The following is a 26918-nucleotide window of genomic DNA, read 5'->3' as shown; positions in this document are numbered from 1 at the left end:
AAGATCACTTTTCTGACTTTGTTTATAGCTTTGTATCCCTTCTAACATCCCTTGTCCCATTCTTTTCTTCTTAGATTGTATACTCTTTGAGAGAGAGGGAACTGGCTTCTTATGGGTTAGTAAATTGTCCAGTACACTTTGGGGGATTATACAAATAATACATTAAAAAAATATTAAGGTTGCAAGGCAGCCAATCTCCGGTTCCCCCACCCTCACTGGCTCTGAATCCCACTTCCTCTTAGCTCCTCATCCAATTTTCCCTATTCTCCCCCCAGTCAGCTGGTTTGCAACCTGTTCCCCCCGCCCCATACATTTCCCTCACTTGCTCCCAATCCCAGTCTCCTTCCCCAGACAACCCCATCTTCCCCTCCAGCTCCCAGGCCCAGTCTCCCCTTCCCTGCTGCCCAGTCTCACTCTCTTTGCCCAGCTAGTTCTCGTCTCACCACACTTTGTGTCCCAATCAACTATTTCCCCTCCTACTGGTCTGGCTTTTGTTTCTTCTGCATTTGAATCAGACAGCTTCCTCTTCCATGCTGCCTGGGTGCTATCAAGAGGGTAAGTGAGAGCACTCAGCTCTAGTGCCTGGCCTTAGCCCAACCTGGAGCAGCAATTCATAGAATCATAGAATCATAGAATATCAGGGTTGGAAGGGACCCCAGAAGGTCATCTAGTCCAACCCCCTGCTCGAAGCAGGACCAATTCCCAGTTAAATCATCCCAGCCAGGGCTTTGTCAAGCCTGACCTTAAAAACCTCTAAGGAAGGAGATTCTACCACCTCCCTAGGTAACACATTCCCGTGTTTCACCACCCTCATAGTGAAAAAGTTTTTCCTAATATCCAATCTAAACCTCCCCCACTGCAACTTGAGACCATTACTCCTCGTTCTGTCATCTGCTACCATTGAGAACAGTCTAGAGCCATCCTCTTTGGAACCCCCTTTCAGGTAGTTGAAAGCAGCTATCAAATCCCCCCTCATTCTTCTCTTCTGCAGACTAAACAATCCCAGCTCCCTCAGCCTCTCCTCATAAGTCATGTGTTCCAGACCCCTAATCATTTTTGTTGCCCTTCACTGGACTCTCTCCAATTTATCCACATCCTTCTTGTAGTGTGGGGCCCAAAACTGGACACAGTACTCCAGATGAGGCCTCACCAATGTCGAATAGAGGGGAACGATCACGTCCCTCGATCTGCTCGCTATGCCCCTACTTATACATCCCAAAATGCCATTGGCCTTCTTGGCAACAAGGGCACACCGCTGACTCATATCCAGCTTCTCATCCACTGTCACCCCTAGGTCCTTTTCCGCAGAACTGCTGCCTAGCCATTCGGTCCCTAGTCTGTAGCGGTGCATTGGATTCTTCCAGGAATTACCGGGAAATTCCAGATTCAACCCTGTAGCCCTTGGCTGGTACATGCTCAGTTGCTCTGTGGGAATGGTGCATGCAAAGTCCACTCACATGTAGAAACTGTGAGGGGATGGAATATGTGAGAATAGCGCATGTGTAGTCCTGTCACGCAGAAGAGCTGTGAGGGTCTGGAGCAGTGGTGGGCAACCTGTGGCCCATAAGGATAATTCGCTGGTGGGCTGCGAGACAGTTTGTTTAAATTGCCCATCCACCGACATGGCTGCTCGCAGCTCCCGGTGGCCACAGTCTGCCATTCCTGGCCAATGGGAGCTGAGGGCGGCCGTGCCTGCGGATGATCAATGTAAACAAACTGTCTCACAGCCCACCAGCGGATTACCCTGACGGGCTGTGTGCGGCCTGAGGTGTCACAGGTTGCCCATCATTGCTCCAGAGTCTGGAGCATGCTCAGTTGCCTTGTGGGGGTGGCCTATGCATAGCCTGGTCATGTGTAGCTGCTGTAAGGGGCTAGAACATGCACAGTCACTCTGTAGGGATGGGGCATGCGCAGTCCATTCAGCAGTAGGAGAGGTCAGAGACTTGAGCATGCACGTGCGGAAGGAATCTTTAGGGTTTTTAGCTGTTAAGCTATAGTAATGTTCTATTGAACATTTGTAAACTGTGATTTTTTTTCAAAGGCTTATAACTTGGACAAATTTAAGTGGATTGTCACAGGACGACAAAAGGCACCTCCCTGACACAAAGCCTCCCCCCGCCCCTTACCAAATTCCAATTCTCTTCTCTATAACTTGAGGGCACTAGAGCATTGCAAAGAATAGGTCTCAAGAATTTTTTTAACATGGGCAAAACAACATATTTTCCTCTTAGCCTCAGTTTTGGAAACAGTTGTATCGCTTTGGGTGAAATTTGCCCCCCGCCAAAATCATCCTGGGGCAGACACACAGCAAAGAAAATTTCAGCCCAAATGGTTAAAGTTTGGCAATGTTCTAAGCAACTGAAAACAAAATCTTATAATTGGAATGTCTGGCAACCTTAATAGTAGGTGGCATTACCAGCCCCACCTATAATAAATGGAGAACCATAATTAATTTAATTAAGAGTTTTGTTTAGGAGCATAGATGTTTAATGCTGCACTCAACACAGCATCGGCAACCTTAAGACTAAAAGGACAGAGTGGGCTAGTTCACAGGTTTTTCATCTTTGGAACCAGAGTTCAATACCACAGTGATGGGCATAGTATAAATCTCAACAAAATAGAATACCTTTCTTAGTGGATGAATGAAATTGAGTGTGGTGGTCTCATCTTAATCCCTGTTTGATCACATCTTGAAATCACTGCAGAATTTCATAGGCTTTTCAGTCTCTATTCAAGAAAAATGCAGAGTTAGGTTTTGTAAGCCAGTGTTGAGATGCATTGACAGAGTTAGATGTCTTGCATGTTGCCTGTCTGCATTAATATTTTAATTCACTAACATTCACTCACATTTTTTAAGAAGAAAAAGGTGTTTAAAACCATACAAAGAAACACAATGTCAAATGTAGATGGGATTGTGTTTAAATTTCCACTGGAGTACAGTAGCATGCTATAAGATTAACCACTTATCTCAACATAAATAATTTAAGAGCTTTATAGAAAGCTTGTTGAAAGCTTGTGGCTTGTTGAATCTTGTTACTTTTACCTGACAGGTTTATTTCTATTGGACTTGCCGAGATGCATCTGCCTTTGAGTGGTTTGCTGATCTCCTGTTCTTGCTGGAAACACAAATGGCTGAGAAAGGGAAAACCCATTTTCTAAGTTACCATATATTTCTTACTGGCTGGGATGAAAGTCAGGTATTAATGAAATGGGTTTGAGTTAATGTACTTTACTTTTCCAGTATAGCAGCATATGAAACAGGAACAAGGAAATGGATGAATTAATGTAATTATTATAAATTTTTGAAGTATTTGATAAACAGGTTTCTTTTCTCCTAAAATTTCATTTTTAAATCTTTTGTGATATTTTTCCACACCCACACCATTTTAAATCCATTAACAGGAAGCAAGGAGACAAAGAACTGTAAATAGAGATCCCACTTCCAATTTAGCTTTAGGAAAATAGGAACTTGGGAATTGCTTTATTGGATCAAACCCGTGGTCCATCTAGTCAAATATCCTATCTCTGGAGGTCGTGAGTACCATCTGCTGTAGAGTAAGGTGGAAGAAAACTTGCCAGCATGGAAAATTTCTTCTGAACCCTAAGTTAGATGTTGGCATGATGGTTTGTGGAATGCCTTCCATGGTTATTGGTTGCGTTTAAATCCTTACTATTGTATGTAAAAAATATATTTTTGTTATCCATTGTGATGGGCTGTATAAACCCCATACTGGAACTGAAGGGGTTAAGGAGCAGCTCTGAGCCCAGGTGATTCCCAGCCTTCCCAGCCTTCCAGTTTTAAATTTGCCAACTTTAAATTTCATTGATAGATCCCACTTTGAGATCTGCATACCACTTAGAGTAAGGAGGCTCATTCAGCTTCTTCCCTTTTTATTTGGCCCCAAACAGGTCTTTCCTTTCTCTCTGCTTTATTAATTGGTCAGTCAAGTCACATTAGATGCAGGAAAGGAAAATCTCTCCTCCTGTTTTTTATTTTTTTTCCATGTAATAAAAGGACTCGTATAGAATTAAAAAAGAGAAAATATACCACAAATCATTCTTGGTCTTGTAGCCTTGATCTTCTCGCATCTTAGTTCCTTTCCACTTTCCCTCAGGGATTGTTTAAAAAGGTAATGACTTGAGATGCTTTCAACATTCTGGGATTGATTTTCAAAATGTATGTGTACAGTTGTTCACACACACAAAGTCCAAACAGACTCTTTTATTAGTTTCTCAACCCGTGGGTCAGGACCCAAAACTGGGTTGCTAGAATGTTTCAAAGGGTCATGTGGTCCAGTCAGCAGGGCAGGGCCAAACCTGGGCAGCGCTGCAACCCCACAGGTTGCAGTGCCCAGAGCTGAGAGTCAAGTCCAGCCAGCCCCACAGCACAGGAGCTGCAGGAGCCACCACTCTGTGGTAACTGGCCAGCCTACCAGGTAAGCGGAGCCAGCAAGTACTTCTCAACTGGGCTACCTCCTCACCTCAGGGCCTCGGAGCCTGGACAGGAGAGTGACAGGACCAGGCTCCAGCTCCCCACCCTGGGGAGGGGGAAAGGCCTGCAGGGAGGCATTGACTGACGGGCTGGCGCTGAGTCCCAGGCCTGCGCCAGCCACGCTACCAGCATGACAGGGAGCCAGAGAGAGTGACACTTCCCCCCCGAACCTTGAGTGTGAGGCCACAGGTACTCCCTCCAGCAAACACCCCCCCCCCAAATTACACCCTCCTACTTTGTTTGAAACAATGTTTCAAACAACAGATTGGGCTACTTTGGAGCTAGTTTTTAAGTCACTTTGGGCCAATAATGCAGTAGAAATCTGGGAACCCTGAAACTCCCCCAGAGGACAGGACCTGACCGAAACCATCCCAGGGCCTCTATCCCCAGACTATTTACTGCGTTGCAACAGGCCACAAACATTTAAAAATGGGTCATGAGCCCCAAAAGATTGATAAGCTCTTATACCATTTATCTAACAAAGACTGTGAAAACTTCTTTTGGAGAGAAAAATCTACTACCCATGCTGAAGCATGCAACAGTCTGACCAATATTAAACAAGCCATTCCTCAATGTTAGCAAACTCACAGACTATCTATTATCTACCATCTATTTTCTAACAAGCTAATCAAGAAGCTAACAAAACACATGGTCACCATCACCTGCAAGCTGCCAGTACCCTGAATCTTCATGCCAGAACATGGTACAGAAACAAACAATTTTTGCTCTCGTGAGTGACCTCCAGCTCATAGACAGAGGTGGATATCTGTACTCCTCATGTTGGACCTTTCTGTGGCATGTGATACAACTGAGCACCACTGAGCAGTGATACTGTTATCCCACCTCCAAAAGGTTGCAGGGGTGAAAAGAAGTACAGCGAAATGGCTTTCTTCTTCTCGGACCAAACACAGAGGGTTGTAGTTGGTAACAGTTCCTCGACCTCCAGAGCTCTCACATGTGGAATCCCACAGGCCTTAAGCCTCTCCCCTATCTTACTTGATATCTTTGGGAAACCACTAGTGGAGACTGTGTGACAACTTTAGCCTAAATACCAGCAATACTCAGATGACACCAAGCTTTAGATTTCCTTTACACAGAACAAAACCAGCATTCTCTCCAGGCTATCCCCCAGCAGTTGGCCGAGAACAACATTTGGATGAAGAGCAGTTGACGGAAGCTAAACCCAGGCAAAATGAAGGTGCTGTTATTAGAAAGCAAGAATCCCTTTGGAGAATTTACTTCTTCCCCCTCTGAGGGCATATGGCTTCAGATTGTTAAATTTGTTCAGTCTTGATGTCCTTATAGATTCTTCACTGCCACCAGATGGCCAAATAGAGATATGGTGGCAAACAAGCCCTCTTCCATCTGTGGCTGATCAGCAAACTGTGTCTCAAGATATTAAAACCAGTTCTGGCAATGCATTTGAGACATCTAGGCTTCATTACTGTAATTCATTATACTTGGGACTGAATTCACAAATATTGAAAAAGGTCCACTTGGTACAGAATGCAGCCACCATCTGCTGAGCAGCACAGCTGGCCATGAGCAAATCATCCAGTCCCTGCATTGTCTCTCCACTGAACAGACTCCAGTTCAAGTCCTTTGCCATGATATTCAAAGCCCTCCATGAGATTGGCCCAAGCTAGCAGGAAGACCACATCTCCCTTTGCCACCATGACCTCCTGTGACTGCTATGCCTCACCCGAAGACTGAAGCTGTCAAGCAATAGGGGACACTCATGAGCACAAGAGAGGGAACTTTCATAAGGGATGGATCCAGACTATGGAATCCACTCCTGCAAAAGATAATGACCTCAGATTACACCACATTCGGAACTAAATTCCAAACAAATTTCTTGACTTAGCTTTTCTTCAATAATTCTGGACAAGGATAATAATGATAGCCTATAATACAAACAAACATGTTACTCCTACCTACAGAGGGAGGAAAATGGAGAGAGATTGTATGTTTGATTTTTAAATACCTATGCAGTAATGGGTGCTATATAAGAACCTATAGAGAGAGTAAATCTTCATGCAAATTATACACATAACTGTATTTCTGTGCATGTAACTTGAAAAAAAACCCAAGGCCTTATTTCTGTCTACATATAGGAATCATGTATATTATTTAGGAGAAAAAGGAACATACGCATTGCTATGTTGGATCAAATAATATGTATTAATTATAATAGTATTAATTATATTACAGTATAATTATTATTATCCCTCAGTATGACATTACAGGGATTTTTTTTTTTACCATATAGCCTTCAAGATTCAAGATCTTTAAGCATAAAGAGGGGAAAGCTACCATCAAAAATGTATTCCCATGAGTCACCAATAAATCCTGACCACAAACTGACTCTGTAGGTTTGGGTAGTCAAAAGTTTTGTTAAACTGTCCACACAACTTCTGCATTTTCGGTGCTCAAATGTACTGGTTCTCTTTTGACTTTCCTTAATAGCCTCACAAAGCCTAAGAGCACTGGCTTCTGGAGATCATTAATCGTGATGTTTTGCACATCTACCATATTCCTGAGCTGCTCATTCATACCCTGAGGGATTGCTCCAAGTGCTCTTGTAATCGTCTTTGTTCTGTTTTCCATCATCAATCCACTTCGTGGCAGAGTTCTTCATACTTTTCCATTTCTCTTCTCGTTTCTTTTTTGTTTCTTCTGCTGGTATGGCAATATCAATTAACATGGTCCTGTTAATTGATTTATTATTTATTTGTATTTATGTACTGGTTTGCTATAGTGCCTACAATGTGCTAAGTACTTTCCAAGCATACAAGAAGAGATGGTCCCTGCCTTGGGGAGCTTAAGTCTGCGTACACCGAGCATTGGACAGATGAGTTATTATATATCAAATTTAGAAATATGTCTATTTCCTTTGTTCTGGAAGTTTCTCAACTTAGGTTAAAGTGGGTGTGGATAATCCTCAATATCAACTCTGGTTCTTTGCCTCCTTGCTTACAGGTGATTCAATAATGTTTTCTGAAAGGAGAATATTGGGGGAATAAGGGGATGGAAAATGGCAAGCAGAATTACTTGCAAGTAAATTTCCTTTTTCATCTTAACAAAGGAAAGTTATTGCTGCTTGTCTGATATCATAAAGTATGCTATTGGTAAAGCATTGGCCACCGCTAATGATGGTATGTATATGCCATATGAAAGTGTGAGGTGGAATATTTTTCAGAATATTTTAAGCAGGTTCTTTTCTCTGCAAATACAAAAATGAAAGTGGTGGTAGAATGTTGTGCACCACTTGTGCATACCCTCTTTGACGGCTCCTCTGTGATCAACTGAAAATTCAAAGCACACACATCCTGGATACACATAGAATTCCTATATTGCATATAATTTCTATTATTTATTTAAAAATCACCATTACTTGGCTACTTATGTTTTTCCTTTCCCAAATCATTTCTTTTCAACATTAAAATGGTTATCACCTGCTTAACTACCGGGAAATGTTCAAAAGCTGCTAAGTAACTTAGGAATCGAAGTCCTGTTTGCAAAAGTGACTTAGGCCCAGATCCTCAAAGGCACCTAAATACCTTTCAGAATCAGAGCCTTAGGAACATGTCTCATTGAAAGTCAATAGGACTTAGGTGCCCATGTACCTAAGTCACTTTTGAAAATGGAATTTAGGCTTCTAAGCCACTTAGGCACTTTTGAAAATGTTGTCCTCCCCTGCCCACCTTTTTTTTTTTTAGGGGCCAGAGTGCTGGCCTCTGATGATGATTATAAGTTTTGTTGTTTTTTTTCCCCTGAGTAATGTATATTTCCACCTTTTATTCAGAGACTGAATTATCACTTTACTTCTTACTCAGCATATACATTGTCGATTCTAAAATTATTGTCTTGCTGTAAATTTTGCTTTAGGCTACTCATATAGCTCTACATGATGATGAAAAGATGGATGTAATTACTGGTCTGAGACAGAAGACCTTCTATGGAAGGCCGAACTGGGACACTGAGTTCAGGCAAATAGCAGAAAATCATCCTAGGTAAGACAGGTTAGCTTCTAGCCTTATTATGTAACTCTTTCTCAGCATAAACAGTGGGAGGGCAAATCTTTTAAAATGATCCTTTTAAAATTTAGCTTTTTGCTATGTGGAAAGAAGATTTATGTTTAATGAAGCTTTTAATGAAGAAATCTCAGAAGTAGAATGCCAATAAAATCTAATTTTTGGATAAGAAAATCTAATATGTAGAAGTATTTCAATACCCTGGCCTTTGCCAGATATAATTGAAACACACAATCCAATTACTGTTCTGCACAAAGGACAAAGTAACATTAATTTCCCTTGAAGATGGTTATTAAAGAGATAAATTGTGATTTTTTTTCTTATGATGTCAAGGATATGTTTGTTCTCTCAACATATTTGGCTACCGTTGTAAGACTGTTCTGTTCTGTCATTAGTTCATCTCTGCTGGCAAAGACAGTTCATTTGAACCTGGTGGATTTGCTAGTGGTCTGAGAAAAGCTTCTTTGTTCCTGGAAGCCTTTGAAGAAAGAATTTGAAATATTTTTGTGCTCATCACCAGAAAATTCAGGAATCTTTGTGATTCTTTTCCCTTTCCAAATATTTACCTGTTAATGCAAGCTAAAGGCCTGCATTCAGGAGAAAGGGTTGAGAAAGGAAAAGGAAAAACATTTTTTTAACAAATGAAAAACTAAAATGCTGGAAGGGGAAGAGAGAAAAGAGTAAGCTTCAAGAATACCATAAAATTGAAAAAATAACAGTAATAGAGAAACCAGTTGACAGAGGTAAAAATGAATACAAATCAGGAAATAAGAAGGAAGATTAAAAAATGGGCAAAGGGCTGAAAATATAATTTTTCCTTTTTATTATTTGTGAAATATTGCTGCTACAAAATCATATCTTTTAAATTTAGACTTGCAGTAAAATTCAACTTGCAGTCTAAGCTTTATTATTTGACAATTTTCAAAATATAGTTATGAAGTGAAAAATCTTCAAGAACGACATTTTCTGTGCTGCTTTTCATGCACAGAGTAGAAGGTGATGGTGAGAAGTCCTGAATGTTGTGATGCTTCCTTAAGAATCCAGCACTGAACTTTTGGGAACATGAATTTGGGTCATAATAGGTATGTCAGTCTGACATTGATCCAAGTCAAGATAATGAAGTAGCTGATACAGGACACAATTAATAAAGAATTAAAGGAGGGTAATATAATTAATGCCAATAAACATGGGTTTTTGGTCAAACTAACCTGATATATATTTTTATGAGATTGCAAGTTTGGTTGACAAAGTTAATAGTAAAAAGAAAAGGAGTACTTGTGGCACCTTAGAGACTAACAAATTTATTTGAGCATAAGCTTTCGTGAGCTACAGCTCACTTCATCAGATGCATTCAGTGGAAAATACAGTGGGCAGATTTATATACATAGAGAACATGAAACAATGGGTGTTACCATACACACTGTAACAAGAGTGATCACTTCAGGTGACAGGTTTCAGAGTAACAGCCGTGTTAGTCTGTATTTGCAAAAAGAAAAGGAGTACTTGTGGCACCTTAGAGACTAACCAATTTATTTGAGCATGAGCTTTCGTGAGCTACAGCTCACTTCATCGGATGCATACCGTGGAAACTGCAGCAGATATTATATACACACCGAGATCATGAAACAATACCTCCTCCCACCCCACTGTCCTGCTGGTAATAGCTTATCTAAAGTGATCATCAAGTTGGGCCATTTCCAGCACAAATCCAGGTTTTCTCACCCTCCACCCCCCTACACACAAACTCACTCTCCTGCTGGTAATAACCCATCCAAAGTGACAACTCTCTTCACAATGTGCATGATAATAAAGAGGGGCCATTTCCTGCACAAATCCAGGTTCTCTCACCCCCTCACCCCCCTCCAAAAACCACACACACAAACTCACTCTCCTGCTGGTAATAGCTCATCCAAAGTGACCACTCTCCCTACAATGTGCATGGTAATCAAGGTGGGCCATGTCCAGCACAAATCCAGGCTCTCTCACCCCTCCCCCTTCCCCCCCCCCGGGACACACACACACACACACACACAAACTCACTCTCCTGCTGGCAATAGCTCATCCAAACTGACCACTCTCCAAGTTTAAATCCAAGTTTAACCAGAACGTCTGGGGGGAGGTAGGAAAAAACAAGGGGAAATAGGCTACCTTCCATAATGACTTAGCCACTACCAGTCTCTATTTAAGCCTAAATTAATAGTGTCCAATTTGCAAATGAATTCCAATTCAGCAGTTTCTCGCTGGAGTCTGGATTTGAAGTTTTTTTGTTTTAAGATAGCGACCTTCATGTCTGTGATTGCGTGACCAGAGAGATTGAAGTGTTCTCCGACTGGTTTATGAATGTTATAATTCTTGACATCTGATTTGTGTCCATTTATTCTTTTACGTAGAGACTGTCCAGTTTGACCAATGTAAATGGCAGAGGGGCATTGCTGGCACATGATGGCATATATCACATTGGTGGATGTGCAGGTGAACGAGCCTCTGATAGTGTGGCTGATGTTATTAGGCCCTGTGATGGTGTTCCCTGAATAGATATGTGGGCACAGTTGGCAACGGGCTTTGTTGCAAGGATAAGTTCCTGGGTGAGTGGTTCTGTTGTGTGGTATGTGGTTGTTGGTGAGTATTTGCTTCAGGTTGGGGGGCTGTCTGTAGGCAAGGACTGGCCTGTCTCCCAAGATTTGTGAGAGTGTTGGGTCATCCTTCAGGATAGGTTGTAGATCCTTAATAATGCGTTGGAGGGGTTTTAGTTGGGGGCTGAAGGTGACGGCTAGTGGCGTTCTGTTATTTTCTTTGTTAGGCCTGTAGTAGGTAACTTCTGGGAACTCTTCTGGCTCTATCAATCTGTTTCTTCACTTCCGCAGGTGGGTATTGTAGTTGTAAGAATGCTTGATAGAGATCTTGTAGGTGTTTGTCTCTGTCTGAGGGGTTGGAGCAAATGCGGTTGTATCGCAGAGCTTGGCTGTAGACGATGGATCGTGTGGTCAGGGTGAAAGCTGGAGGCATGTAGGTAGGAATAGCGGTCAGTAGGTTTCCGGTATAGGGTGGTGTTTATGTGACCATTGTTTATTAGCACTGTAGTGTCCAGGAAATGGATCTCTTGTGTGGACTGGACCAGGCTGAGGTTGATGGTGGGATGGAAGTTGTTGAAATCGTGGTGGAATTCCTCAAGGGCTTCTTTTCCATGGGTCCAGATGATGAAGATGTCATCAATATAGCGCAAGTAGAGTAGGGGCTTTAGGGGACGAGAGCTGAGGAAGCGTTGTTCTAAATCAGCCATAAAAATGTTGGCATACTGTGGGGCCATGCGGGTACCCATAGCAGTGCCGCTGATCTGAAGGTATACATTGTCCCCAAATGTAAAATAGTTATGGGTAAGGACAAAGTCACAAAGTTCAGCCACCAGGTTAGCCGTGACATTATCGGGGATAGTGTTCTTGACGGCTTGTAGTCCATCTTTGTGTGGAATGTTGGTGTAGAGGGCTTCTACATCCATAGTGGCCAGGATGGTGTTATCAGGAAGATCACCGATGGATTGAAGTTCCTCAGGAAGTCAGTGGTGTCTCAAAGGTAGCTGGGAGTGCTGGTAGCGTAGGGCCTGAGGAGGGAGTCTACATAGCCAGACAATCCTGCTGTCAGGGTGCCAATGCCTGAGATGATGGGGCACCCAGGATTTCTAGGTTTATGGATCTTGGGTAATAGATAGAATATCCCAGGTCGGGGTTCCAGGGGTGTGTCTGTGCGGATTTGATCTTGTGCTTTTTCAGGGAGTTTCTTGAGCAAATGCTGCAGTTGCTTTTGGTAACTCTCATTGGGATCATAGGGTAATGGCTTGTAGAAAGTGGTATTGGAGAGCTGCCGAGCAGCCTCTTGTTTATACTCTGACCTATTCATGATGACAACAGCACCTCCTTTGTCAGCCTTTTTGATTATGATGTCAGAGTTGTTTCTGAGGCTGTGGATGGCATTGCGTTCCGCATGGCTGAGGTTATGGGGCAAGTGATGCTGCTTTTCCACAATTTCAGCCCGTGCACGTCGGCGGAAGCACTCTATGTAGAAGTCCAGTCTGCTGTTTTGACCTTCAGGAGGAGTCCACCTAGAATCCTTCTTTTTGTAGTGTTGGTAGGGAGGCCTCTGTGGATTAGTATGTTGTTCAGAGGTATTTTGGAAATATTCCTTGAGTCGGAGACGTCGAAAATAGGATTCTAGGTCACCACAGAACTGTATCATGTTCGTGGGGGTGGAGGGGCAGAAGGAGAGACCCCGAGATAGGACAGCTGCAGCTGCTGGGCTGAGAGTATAGTTGGATAGGTTAACAATATTGCTAGGTGGGTTGAGGGAACCATTGCTGTGGCCCCTTGTAGCATGTAGTAGTTTAGAAAGTTTAGTGTCCTTTTTCTTTTGTAGAGAAGCAAAGTGTGCGTTGTAAATGGCTTGTCTAGTTTTAGTAAAATCCAGCCACAAGGAAGTTTGTGTGGAAGGTTGGTTTTTTATGAGAGTATCCATTTTTGAGAGCTCATTTTTAATCTTTCCCTGTTTGCTGTAGAGGGTGTTGATCAGGTGATTCCGCAGTTTCTTTGAGAGCGTGTGGCACAAGCTGTCAGTATAGTCTGTGTGGTATGTAGATTGTAATGGATTTTTTACCTTCAGTCCTTTTGGTACGATGTCCATCTGTTTGCATTTGGAAAGGAAGATGATGTCTGTCTGTATCTGTACAAGTTTTTTCATGCAGTTGATAGATTTCCACTCCATACGGCTAAATGCAGTGCCTTGCATAATGACAGGTTTCAGAGTAACAGCCGTGTTAGTCTGTATTCGCAAAAAGAAAAGGAGTACTTGTGGCACCTTAGAGACTAACCAATTTATTTGAGCATGAGCTTTCGTGAGCTACAGCTCACTTCATCGGATGCATACCGTGGGGTGGGAGGAGGTATTGTTTCATGATCTCTGTGTGTATATAATATCTGCTGCAGTTTCCACGGTATGCATCCGATGAAGTGAGCTGTAGCTCACGAAAGCTCATGCTCAAATAAATTGGTTAGTCTCTAAGGTGCCACAAGTACTCCTTTTCTTTTCACTTAAGGTGAGATATTACCAGCAGGAGAGCGGGGGTGGGAGGAGAAACCTTTTGTAGTTATAATCAAGGTGAGCCATTTCCAGCAGTTGACAAGAACATCTGAGGAACGGTGGGGAGTGGAATAAACATGGGGAAATAGTTTTACTTTGTGTAATGACCATCCACTCCCAGTCTCTATTCAAGCCTAAGTTAATTCTATCCAGTCTGCAAATTAATTCCAATTCAGCAGTCTCTCGCTGGAGTCTGATGTTGAAGTTTTTTTTGTTGAAGAATTGCAACTTTTAGGTCTGTAATCGAGTGACCAAACAGATCATAACTGGTTTTTGAATGTTATAATTCTTGACATCTGATTTGTGACCATTTATTCTTTTACGTAGAGACTGTCCAGTTTGGCCAATGTACATGGCGGAGGGGCATTGCTGACACATGATGGCATATATCACATTGGTGGATGTGTAGGTGAATGAGCCTCTGATAGTGTGGCTGATATGATTAGGCCCTATGATGGTGTCCCCTGAATAGCTATGTGGACACAGTTGGCAACGGGCTTTATTGCAAGGATAGGTTCCTGGGTTATTGGTTCTGTTGTGTGGTGTGTGGTTGCTGGTGAGTATTTGCTTCAGGTTGGGGGGCTGTCTGTAAGCAAGGACTGGCCTGTCTCCCAAGATCTGTGACATTGATGGGTTGTCCTTCAGGATAGGTTGTAGATCCTTGATGATGCATTGGAGAGGTTTTACTTGGGGGCTGAAGGTGATGGCTAGTGGCGGTCTGTTATTTTCTTTGTTGGGCCTGTCCTGTAGTAGGTGACTTCTGGGTACTCTTCTGGCTCTGTCAATCTGTTTCTTCACTTCAGCAGGTGGGTATTGTAGTTGTAAGAATGCTTGATAGAGATCTTGTAGGTGTTTGTCTCTGTCTGAGGGGTTGGAGCAAATGTGGTTGTATCGTACAGCTTGGCTGTAGACAATGGATCGTGTGGTGTGGTCTGGATGAAAGCTGGAGGCATGTAGGTAGAAATAGCGGTCAGTAGGTTTCCGGTATAGGGTGGTGTTTATGTGACCATCGCTTATTAGCACCGTAGTGTCCAGGAAGTGGATCTCTTCTGTGGACTGGTCCAGGCTGAGGTTGATGGTGGGACAGAAATTGTTGAAATCATGGTGGAATTCCTCAAGGGCTTCTTTTCCATGGGTCCAGATGATGAAGATGTCATCAGTGTAGCGCAAGTAGAGTAGGGGCATTAGGAGACGAGAGGTGAGGAAGCGTTGTTCTAAGTCAGCCATAAAAATGTTGGCATACTGTGGGGCCATGCGGGTACCCATAGTAGTGCCGCTGATTTGAAGGTATACATTGTCCCCAAATGTGAAATAGTTATGTGTGAGGACAAAGTCACAAAGTTCAGCCACCAGGTTTGCCATGACATTATCGGGGATACTGTTCCTGATGGCTTGTAGTCCATCTTTGTGTGGAATGTTGGTGTAGAGGGCTTCTACGTCCACAGTGGCCAGGATGGTGTTATCAGGAAGATCACCGATGGCTTGTAGTTTCCTCAGGAAGCCAGTGGTGTCTCGAAGATAGCTGGGAGTGCTGGTAGCGTAGGGCCTGAGGAGGGAGTCTACATAGCCAGACAATCCTGCTGTCAGGGTGCCAATGCCTGAGATGATGGGGTGTCCAGGATTTCCAGGTTTAGAATAGAATACCCCAGGTCGGGGTTCCAGGGGTGTGACTGTGCGGATTTGTTCTTGTGCTTTTTCAGGGAGTTTCTTGAGCAAATGCTGTAGTTTCTTTTGGTAACCCTCAGTGGGATCATAGGGTAATGGCTTGTAGAAAGTGGTATTGGAGAGCTGCCTAGCAGCCTCTTGTTCATATTCCAACCTATTCATGATGATGACAGCACCTCCTTTGTCAGCCTTTTTGATTATGGTGTCAGTTGTTTCTGAGGCTGTGGATGGCATTGTGTTCTGCACGGCTGAGGTTATGGGGCAAGTGATGCTGCTTTCCCACAATTTCAGACCGTGCATGTCGGCAGAAGTTTCCCCATGTTTATTCCACCTCCCACCATTCCTCAGATGTTCTTGTCAACTGCTGGAAATGGCCCACCTTGATTATCATTACAAAAGGTTTATTTCCCTCCCCACCCCCACCCCCGCTCTCCTGCTGGTAATATCTCACCTTAAGTGATCACTCTCGTTACAGTGTGTATGGTAACACCCATTGTTTCATGTTCTCTATGTATATAAATCTGCCCACTGTATTTTCCACTGAATGCATCTGATGAAGTGAGCCGTAGCTCACGAAAGCTTATGCTCAAATAAATTTGTTAGTCTCTAAGGTGCCACAAGTACTTCTTTTCTTTTTGCGAATACAGACTAACACGGCTGCTACTTTGAAAGTTAATAGTGTTGATGTAACAGACTTCTATAAGGCATTTGACTTGCTATCACACAACATTTGGATTAAAAAACTAGAATGATCTAAAATTAAAATGGCACACATTAAATGGATTGAAAGCTTGCTAACTGATAGGTCTCAAAATGTAATTGTAAATGGGGAATCATCATCAAGCAGGAGTTTCTAGTGGGGTCTTGCAGGGATCATTTCTTGTCCCTGTGCTATTTAACGTTTTTATCAATGTTCTGGAAGAAAACATAAAATCATTCCTGATAAGTATGCAGAGGATGATAAAATTGGGGGAATGGTAAATAATTGAGGACAGGTCATGGATACTGAGCAATATCGCTTGTTGGTAAGCTGGGAGCAAACTAATAATATGTAATAATAATAACTGTAAATATATACAGGTAGGAAAAATGAATGTAGACCACACTTACATGATGGGGGACTCTGTCCTGGGAAGTAGTGACTCCGAAAAATATTTCGGGGTCATGGTGGATGGTCAGCTGAACATGAGCTCCCATTGCAACGCTGTGGCCAAAAAGGCTAATGTGATCCTTGCATGCATAAAGAGAGGAATCTTGGATAGGAATAAATAAAAATATTTTAACTTCGCATTTGGCACTAGTATGACCACTGCTGGTATACTTTGTCCAGTTCTGGTGTCCGCAGTTCCAGAGGATGTTGATAAATTGGAGAAGGTTCAGAGAAAATGGGAATGATTAAAGATTTGGAAACGTACATTATGGTGATAGATTCACAGAGCTCAATCTATTTAGCTTAACAAAGAGAAGGTTAAGGGGTGACTTGATCATAGTCTGTAAGTATCTACCAGGGGAACAAATATTTGATAATGGACTCTTCAGTCTAGCAGATAAAGTATAACATGATCCAGTGGCTGGAAGTTGGAGCTAGACAAATTCACACTGGAAATAAGGTGTACATTTTAAAAAGTGAATGTAAATAACTATTGGAGCAATTTACCAAGCTGTCATGGTGGATTCTCCATCGCTGGCAATTTTAAAATCAAGGTTGGATCTCTTTGTAAAAGATATGCTGTAGTTCAAAAGGAATTATTGTGGGGAAGTTCTATGGCTTGTGCTATATAGGAGGTCAGACTAGATGATTACAATGGTCCCTATGAATCTATGAATTTGCTTGTGAGCCTCAGTTTATACGTTTAAGATCAAATGTGAACACTTTAAAGGAAAAAGTGTATGAGAGAAACATTTTACTGGAACTGTATTGGGCAAAAACTGTCCCTCCTCCATGCCCTCTGCACGTGCAGATGGTTCAGGATGCAGAGGAATTGGCATGGTTTTGCTGTGTGTGGGTAAAGGGGCAGCTGGATTTCATGACGTAACCAGACTCAGGGTGGATTCTAGGGGCAGGCAAACAGGGCCATCGCCCTGGGCACCAGCTTCCAGGGACGCTATAACAACTTCCAGGGGACACTGGACTGCTAGGCTCCCCCTTCCCAACTGATTGGCCAACTGTGTTTTAGGTTTTCTTTACCTGTTAGGGGACGTTGGGTGCCAAAAAATTTTTCTGCCCTGGGCAGCAAAATGACTGGGGCTGTTCCTGACTAGGGTCTACATCCCTTGTATAAGTCCTTTCTCTGCAATGCACAGCGTCTCTTTGGTGTATCTACTACACCAGGGGTTCTCAAACTTCATTGTACCATGACCCTCTTCTGACAATAAAAACTACTGCATGACCCCAGGACGGGGAACCGAAGCCTGAGCCTGCCTGAGCATCACTAACTCAGGCACGGGGTGGGGGGCAAAGCTGAAGCTCAAGGGCTTCAGCCTTAGGCAGGGGGCCTGTAACCTGAGTTGCAACATGCAGGGCTGAAACTCTCCGGCTTCAGCCTTGGGTGGTGGGGCTTAGGCTTTGGCCCTGGGCCCCAGCAAGTCTAAGTCAGCCCTGGCGAATGGGATTGCGACCCACTTTGAGGTCCCGACCCACAGTTTGAGAACTGCTGTACTATACCATGAATCCACCATTCACACCTGCTGGAGAGTACACAGCTAGAACTGTCCAGCTAGAGATTGGGACCGCAGCAGCAAATCAGATTCTTAGCAATTCCAAGCTCTTATAGGTACAATTGCTGGTGCAAACATTTTGGAGCTCCAGTTCCCACTTAAGCACAGGTGTGCTTTGGAAATTCAGTGGTGGGCACATATTCTTGGTATTAACACTTCTGCAACACTGTTTTTGTAGTTAGAATTCACTTGAACCTCCTTTGCACTTTCCTTTGTCAAAGCTTATTGGGAGCAAACATCAGTTGCACCTCATTGCTGCAGATTTAGCTTCCTGCTCTAATGGCACAAATTCTGAAAATTTTCTCCAGTAGGTGCACAGCTAATGAGTGTGTACTTTATATATTTAATGGATATGTGCACAGTGTCTTTTTAAAAGCAAACCCTCAAACGATATATTTGACTGTGCAGAAAATAGCTATTTTTCTATTGTTTGTAACATCATTGCCTAGATATTTGCAAACTTGGGCATGGACTTATTCTTCTATGAGGACCTCTTACATGTCAAGTTTCAAAATTCAGCCACTTTTAAATTATGTCTGTGGGCAGAAATATGTATTTTTTTTCATCTTCATAGAACTCAAAAATAACTGTAGGGATTTTTTGCATTTTTTAAAATTACTTCCACTTAGAGACAAAGAATGGAAAATTTTAGCCCATGGAGTAGGTATTTTTTTGTAAAACTATGATAGTGTGAAAACAGAGTTATCATAAAAAATGTTTTTTGCAATCCCAGTTATAGCAATCCAGTTGAACACTGTAATAAAATGTAATAAACACTAAAGAAGAATTTAAAATAAAGATGGTTATAAAATAATACTTTGTGAAATGAACACGGGCAAAACTTTTAAAATGCATTTGTCAAAAGGCCATTTTAAAAGATTTAAACAAAACTGAGGATTGTCAAAATATGTGGTTTATTTGTTTTGTTCTGTTATCTTTTTGTTGCTGCAGCAAGAGCATCGGTGTATTCTTCTGTGGACCCAAAGCTCTTGCCAAGATCCTTCAAAAGAGGTGCAACTTGTACTCATCAGCTGATCCAAGGGGTGTTCAGTTTCACTATAACAAGGAAAGTTTTTAAACCGTATTTTTGAAATGTTATAATTGATGTCATTGTACTGTATCCTTTTTCAATGAAATCAGTGGAAGTTAGGGGTCTAAATATAGTTGAGGATCTGGGCTCAAGTGTCTTTATAATTTAAAACTAAAAACATGAAACCCCCACAGAATTTACATAAGTTAGTGGAAGATGCAGCTCTGCTCTATATTAAAAAAACAAAAGCAAAAATATATTAGATCTGTACTGAGGTGTAAAACACAGTTCATAAGGATCATATAATGCATTTACCCATCCATACAATAAAACTGTGAAGCAGAAAACATCCCAAGTGTGTTAGCAGTTGAATAAGACAAATGGCAATATTATGTATGTACAAACACATGGAAAATATTCACTGGAGAAGACAAAACTATATAGACAAACAACCACATAAGGATAAAAATTACATCCCAGAGGTCTATAGGAATATTTTATAAATCTGTTTGGGGATGCAGTTTGTATGAACTAAGCTGGCACTACAAGATATAGTTCCATTATTATTGAGTTGAAGACGATGCATCTTTATTTGAAAATTGTGCAAGTTTTCTGAAATGTCTGTGAAATGATTAATGTGGTGCATATAGTGTAGCGGTAAAGTGAGTGGAGAATTAGCATCTCTGCCAGTTCACCTAGAAGCATTTATCTTTTTTTTTTTTTCTTTTTCCCCCGGGTGCCAGTGATGAGCCTCAGGGTAAGCTGACACTTATTTTTTAAATATAAATTAAGCTTCTTTTTTGTGTGTTGAAAATCTTGAAGGGAATGAGGAATATGTGTAAGCACCAATACCAGCTGCCATTGCATGAAAGAAAGAGGTGGCAATCTCCCTTAGATTCTGAATGATTGTTTTAATAGGGCTGAATCTGAGGTATCAAGCACAACGATATTGTGCTGCCAGAAAAACAGGATCTGTTCTCCCTTACCTCATGCAACAAGATGTAACATTTAGCTTCTGGCTCAACACGGCATCTCTTCACTGCTTAGATTTATTCCCACTTTTGCAAATCACTGTGGTATGCTACAGGAGATGCATTTAGAGCCCTTGTTATACAGTAGTTCATTGAGTAGCATCACTGTTATCACCACCAGAGGAGAATTTCACTTATATCTGGGCTGAGTGACCTAGAATAAAAAGAAAAGAATAACAATAAGTGGGGAGGTTTGTTAGACTTGAATGAAACTGCATTTAGGTTGAATGAAAATCCCTTTATTATTAATATAATTTAAATCAAAATGGAAACAAGGAAGATTTGGCTTAGTGCCTTGTTTTTGAGTAGCACTGAGCACACAGCAGCTATGATAATGTGAATGTACATGTAATTATTCTATTATTGTGTTTATGTATGAAAACATCTGCTGTCAGGGAAAATGAAAGATGTCTTCATGAATTTGTCCATTCAGCTTCTTCACTGGGAAGTGTTCACGACTGTAGAGAAAAATATTAGTAAATAAAATATAGTTAAAACAGCACAGCCTCATCTCATACTGTACTAATGTGACAATCAACCAACTAATCACATGCCCATACCTACAGATTAATTATTTGGACTTTACAATAAAATTAACATTACCAACAGATTTACTGTAAGAATTTAAATTGTACACTTGTATTCGCCAACAAGTATAATTTAGAACATACGATTTTACATGCTCTGGGATTTTTTCCCCAAAAGTGCAATGGAAACTGTCTAGTGAAAATTGCCCTGTTTTACATGAAAAGATGAAACAGGGTCTGCCAAATTTACTGCATTCCATCAGATTATATATACTGTATAATTATAAGGGATCCCCTCCATCTTTCATTCTGGTATGATAAAGTGCTGTATTTGGGCAAAACCAAATATTGTAAACTACAAAAAAGAATGGGACTTTCAAAAGGTTTGGATAGTCCAGATTAGCAGGAGAATTTATCCAAGTTTATACAAAGAGAGCTCTCCTGGAAAGGGGATAGTTTTAAATGACTGTTACCTGACATTTGTGTTGCTATTCTCAACCGTGCATTGGAGTTTTGTTAGGGGAAATTACTTGAATGTGAATATGAAAAACAAAGTGATGAGAAGAGAAGTGAAACCATAACTGCCAAAAGCAGTGTTGTAGGAGATGGACTAGCAGCTGCACTCTTGTGCATAGCAGATGTGTGCAGTCCACCGACTTTTATTCTCCCTTTGGAAGCATCTCACCCAGATACAGGCCATACACAAACTTGCTTTGCTCATGAGATCTGAAGAGGTTACAGCATGTTGTCACAAAAAAGCAACACGCCTAGAAAGCATAGCATTCTCAGACTGTCACCCAGCCAAGTACTTATTAGATCTAAACCTGCTTTGTTTTGAAAATTAGATGAGTTTAGGCCCATTGAGGCAAATGGAAGAACAACAGCTGGATACTGCTATTTGTCACTTATGGTGACCCTTATCATTTCTCTGCTCTAGAAATTCTGCAGTTCTGAATCTTCAGAGTCAAAACAGGGGGGCTGAGAAATGTTCGCCATGAGTAAGGCTGTGTCCACATTAGGGAAAATGGTGTTTTCGAAATATGTGAACTAACATGTTAATTAACTTACATTAAAACCCTAATAGAGGCAGGAAATTTGTATTTTAACATGAGTTAACTGGTAAGAACCAACCAGAGCTGTATTTTGACACAAGTTAAAATGCAAATTGCCTTGTCTACGCTATGGTTTTAATACATGATAACTAACACAGGTTAGTTGACATGTTTTGAAAATACAATTGTTTTCCTAGTGAAGACAAACTCTTCAAAAGGTTTATAAATATGCTATCTGATACTGTTGAGGGGGTGCTGATTAGGGGTACCAAGACAACAGCGCTGTCCAGTAATGATGCTCTGGGATATAATGCCCAACAGTGGGGATTCCAGGTGCCGCTTTGCCTAGTGGCAGTATCTCCAAGAGGCCGCTTCACCTAACGGCAATATCACCCAGTGGCAAGAGTGGTGAGGGTAGAGGAACCCAGGCCCACTCTATTCCACCAGGTTCTGAGCCAGCGCCCTTCAAAACCAGATGTCCTGACACAGGGTTCAAGTCCAAATACCCCCAAGCACGTTCCCTGGGTCGCTTCCTACCCTCATCCCCGTCCCTCCAGAGTTACACATGGGTTCCCTCTTGTGCTCCTTCTGCTCTGTCTCTGGCAGCTCCTCCACTGGTAACAGCAAGTCATCCCCTTTGGTTCCTGTAATCAACTGACTTCCTGCGGCTCAGGTAGGCCCCAACAGCTTGGAGTCCCAGCGTCTTCCTGGAAGGAGGCTTTTACACACAACCACTCTTGTCCACAGTCAGCCCAGGCTGAGCTGAGCTTCTCCCTTTTGAATGCTCCTTCCACTGGGAGCAGGTCCAAGGGCAAGGAGGCATGACTAAAAATAGAGCATGCTAAAAATAGAGTGTAGCTCTGACAGCATGAGTGGCGGGAGGGGCCAGCCACCATGAGTATGTGCCAGCCACCATGAGTATGTGCCTAGCATCTCACATAGGTACATATTCTGACGGCTAGCCCATCTCGCTGCTCACGCAACTGCAACTATACTCTTACTTTTTTAGCTTGAGCAGAGCTGTTATAAAGGGAAGGGAAATACACCTTTCTGTATACAGTGCTATAAAATCCCTCCTGGCCAGAGGCAACATCCTGTTACCTGTAAAGGGTTAAGAAGCCAGCTAACCTGGCTGGCACCTGACCCAAAGGACCAGTAAGGAGACAAGATACTTTCAAATCTTGTGAGGGGGGAGAAGGGTTGTGTTTGTGCTCTTTGTTTACGTGGTTGATCTCTCTTGGGACTGAGAGAGGCCAGACAGAAATCCATTTTATCCAAGTCTCCAATATTGCAACCAGTATAGGTAAGCCAGGCAAGGCGGATTAGTTTCTTTTGTTTTATGTGAATTTTCCCTGTGTTAAGAGGGAGGTTTATTCCTGTTTTCTGTAACTTTAAGGTTTTGCCCAGAGGGGGATCTTCTGTGTTTTGAATCTGAATACCCTGTAAAGTATTTTCCATCCTTATTTTACAGAGATGATTTTTACCTTCCTTTTTTTTTTTTAAATAAAATCCTTCTTTTAAGAACCTGACTGATTTTTCCATTGTTCCAAGATCCAGGGGTTTGGGTCTTTGATGATTTTGTAACAAATTGGTTAGGATATTATTTTCAAGCCTCCCCAGGAAAGGGGGTGTGTAGGGCTTGGGGAGAGGGGAGAGATTTGGGGGGAAGACGTCTCCAAGTGGTCTCTTTCCCTGTTCTTTGTTTAACATGCTTGGTGGTGGCAGCATACTATTCAAGGACAAGGCAAAGTTTGTACCTTGGGGAAGTTTTTAACCTAAGCTGGTAAGAATAAGCTTAGGAGGTCTTTCATGTGGGTCCCCACATCTGTACCCGAGTTCAGAGTGGGGAAGGAATTCTGGCAAGATCTAACACAGATATGTCTCCCCAGGCTGGAACACACATCTCTAGCTCAAAGTTTAGACATATCCTTATAGTCATAGGGGGTTGCTGTAGAGATAGGGCTCACGGTTGGGATCTGAACTCTGATCCAAATTATACTTTTATTAGATCAGAGGACCATCTTTAGTCCTTCATGACTGCTTTTCTAGAATTTTATTCTTTAATATTAAAGGCCAAAATCAGAAAACTTGGATGCCTAAAGTTATACAGCTAGAACCATATTTAGATACTTTAAGTGATCTGATTTTCAGAGGTGGTTGAGTACCTTCAACTTAGGCACCTAAGTTTGAAAATGTTGGCCTAATACCCTTGTAGACTGTGGCACAGAAAAGAATCAAGGAAATACAACATCCAGTACATTTTCCCCTGTCATCACATAAATAAACATCTTTTAGCCATCATTGGTGTATGTGATGGCAGTTACAACACATCCCAAAAAGCCATTTAGTTTTTGACGTGAATATCTGTTCACAAATATTTATTCTTATTTAAAAAAAAACTTTTTTACACATTCTGGCTTTGTTGACAAGTCAAATATGAGTTTAATGGTCTCATACTAGTTCCTTTTTGAGCATCTCACAAAACCACCATGTGAGTTGCATGGTGGGCATTCCCAGTTCAAGGGGAACCCAAAAGAATTGTGGATCAGAATTGAAGTACATTTGGCTTGAACATGTATGAGAAGTTGCACAAAACCCCTGCCTGCACTGTGTCTGACTGAAGCCAATGCCCATTAGCATGAGCACAATACTTACTCATGCATCTTAAAAACTGGTTAAGATAAAAAAAGAGAAATTTCAGATTAAAAAGGTCATTGACACCTGATCAGTCCTGCAACAGGGAACACTCATTAATTATACATTACTATAAGACTATGTTACATTTATGTAAAAATGTCTACACTGAACAACCACCATTGCACATTAATTTGAATAAACTAGCCATACAATTTTCTGAGTTCACGTAGCAGTGAAGAATTCAGAAGGCTATGTAGAATGTATACGAATGCACTGCTAGCCCTTTAAGATCCTTTTTTAAAGATTTCTTACTCAGCAGACAAGAGGATGATAGTTAAGATGCACTGTTTGACAACTCTGAACATACTAGCAAAGGATGAAACAAAGCAAAATATACACTGTGATATTATTGGTCAACACATGGAGTCTTTTGAACATAAACTATGTGCAAAATAACTAGATCCGTCTGGATTGGCCTTTGAAAGTTTACACAATCCAGTATGCCATTTCTTCTAAAGGACTGTACTATTACTATTTTTTATGGTAGGTATGATAATCATTACAAAAGATGACATATCCATGGTGTGGCTGGCGGAGTGTAATCACATAAAAATAGGGCATCTATATATATTACCGTAAATACATTATAACAGTTTAACACATTCTACTTATGAATAACTTTTCACGCAAGGAACCCAAACCAGTTTATGAACAAATGGTCTAATTCTGAGAGGTGCTGAGCTAATGGAATGTCCAGGAAGTCCAAAGGAATTGAAGGCGCTCTGCATTATGCAGGATCAGTGCATAAGAGCTTAGTCAATGAACTTAATTGGAGTTTTGTCCAAGTGAGGACAGTAAAATTTGGTACCGTTAATCAACATGAGCACAAATGATATTTTACAAATATCAAACAACTTTTTTACTACTAACTAACCTTTTTTAATAAGAGAAAAGTTGAATTCAGGTTAAATGACTGGAATGGTCAAATTTGTCTATAATGAATATTTTAGTGCTTTGGTACATGCTGGTTGTCTTATTGCTATACCTACATGTAACAATTAATAATGCAGCCCACAAGCAGTGAGATGTTTCTTTGGGGAAGGACACAAAAACATACAGAATTCAAAGTTACTGCTCTAGGCCCCGATCCAGCAAAGCACTTAAGCATCTGAGTAGTCCCCTTGACTTCAATGGTCAGTATGGCCTCTTGACTTCAATGGGACTAGTCACATGCTTAAAGTTAAGCATCTGCCTAAGTGCTATGCTAGATCACTGCCCTAGGTAGCTCACAGAAAGTGATGCACAAACAAGAGACTCTTTTGCTGTGGTTAGAATAGGACACTGGGAGTTAGGATTCCTGGGTAAATCAGGGCAATGTTTTTCAGATAAAACTTTTGGGGGGGTGAAAAATGAAAATTCAGTGACATTGAAATATTTCATAAATTATGTGGATTTTGCCTAATTGTTTCTATTAGAAAAAAAACAAAATCAGAAAAAAAATGAAATGCTTAATTTTGACATTTTTTTAAATGAAACATTTTGCCCTTGTGGTTTGATATGATGTTACATTTCAAACCTTCCTTTAATTTTATTTCAAAACCATTTAAAAAAATGATCAAAACTGAAACAAAACATTTCTATTTAGGCAAATCAAATCATTTTGTTTGACCCAAAATGATTATTTTTGCTTTTCTAAATTGCCAAAAAAAACAAAAAATCCATCATTGGCTCAGCTCTACATCTGGGTTCTATTTCTGACTCTGCTCTCCAGAGGTGTAAGGGTGGGTCTGTGACGCTCCTCCTCTGCCTGAGCACCTAGGCAGAGTCAGCCTGAATCTGCCCCTTAAACATCTCACCAATTTTAGCCGTTTTTGGAAACTATATTACCATTCACCTAATCTATTCTTAGCCCAGAGGCTAAGATGTTTTTAATGGCAAATATTTTGGATTCCTAATCAACAGATGTACATATATGAGAAAATGCCTACATGCCAAGTAGATGCTGTAACATACAATACATTTCTTCAGTAAAGTAACTGAGAGAAATACACAGAACTTTTATTGACATCAAACAAGCTCTATTTAATAGTTAAAATGGGCTGAATTCTAAGTGAGATTATGAGTTTAATAAGATGAGAGACTAATAGATTTAGAATATTACGAAGTGGGTTAAAAATGAACAACTGAGATGGGAAAAGAAAGAACAGGGCTTTTAAAAAAGTCTTTAATAAGCAATATTATCCAAACACCTGAGCACGGATTTTTGTCCTGGAACTCTTTACCCTAATGAGAGAACAGGAACGAGACTTGGCGTCTGCTCCTACTTCCAGCAAAGGGCATAGTAAAATGTTCAGTGGCTTAAATGGTAGCAGGACCCTGTGCTTCAGAGCACAGCACTATCAGAATAGCTGAGGTTTAATTTTTATGTATGGTATATCAGAGAGTTTTCAACAGGATGAAAGACTCTTTTTAAATATTTCATGTAGAGAATATACAATGGCAAAGAATAGAGTTAAGTAAATAAATAATGTTCTGCTTCCGTTTCCTGGGATGCACTTATCCCCTTTATGACTCTTGATACTGCCGTGCATTTCCTTGCTTTCAG

The 26918-nt window shown here is 41.3% G+C and overlaps 1 protein-coding gene across 1 annotated transcript in view; it reads left to right on the top strand.

Moving 5' to 3' along the window:
- Nucleotides 1–19114, top strand: part of NOX3 (NADPH oxidase 3) — a 60454-nt gene extending 41340 nt beyond the window's left edge. Inside the window, exons 11-13 of the mRNA XM_073337730.1 lie at nucleotides 3051–3197; nucleotides 8381–8505; nucleotides 18988–19114. Of these exons, the coding sequence (XP_073193831.1) occupies nucleotides 3051–3197; nucleotides 8381–8505; nucleotides 18988–19114 (399 nt within the window). The remainder of the gene's footprint in view (nucleotides 1–3050; nucleotides 3198–8380; nucleotides 8506–18987) is intronic.
- The last annotated feature ends 7804 nt before the right edge of the window (nucleotides 19115–26918 follow it).

This window comes from Lepidochelys kempii, chromosome 3 (assembly GCF_965140265.1).
Source record: "Lepidochelys kempii isolate rLepKem1 chromosome 3, rLepKem1.hap2, whole genome shotgun sequence".
In the NCBI taxonomy this organism is placed as follows: domain Eukaryota; kingdom Metazoa; phylum Chordata; order Testudines; family Cheloniidae; genus Lepidochelys; species Lepidochelys kempii.
Note: the sequence above shows the minus strand (reverse complement) of the source record. Positions and strands in the feature narration are given on the sequence as shown.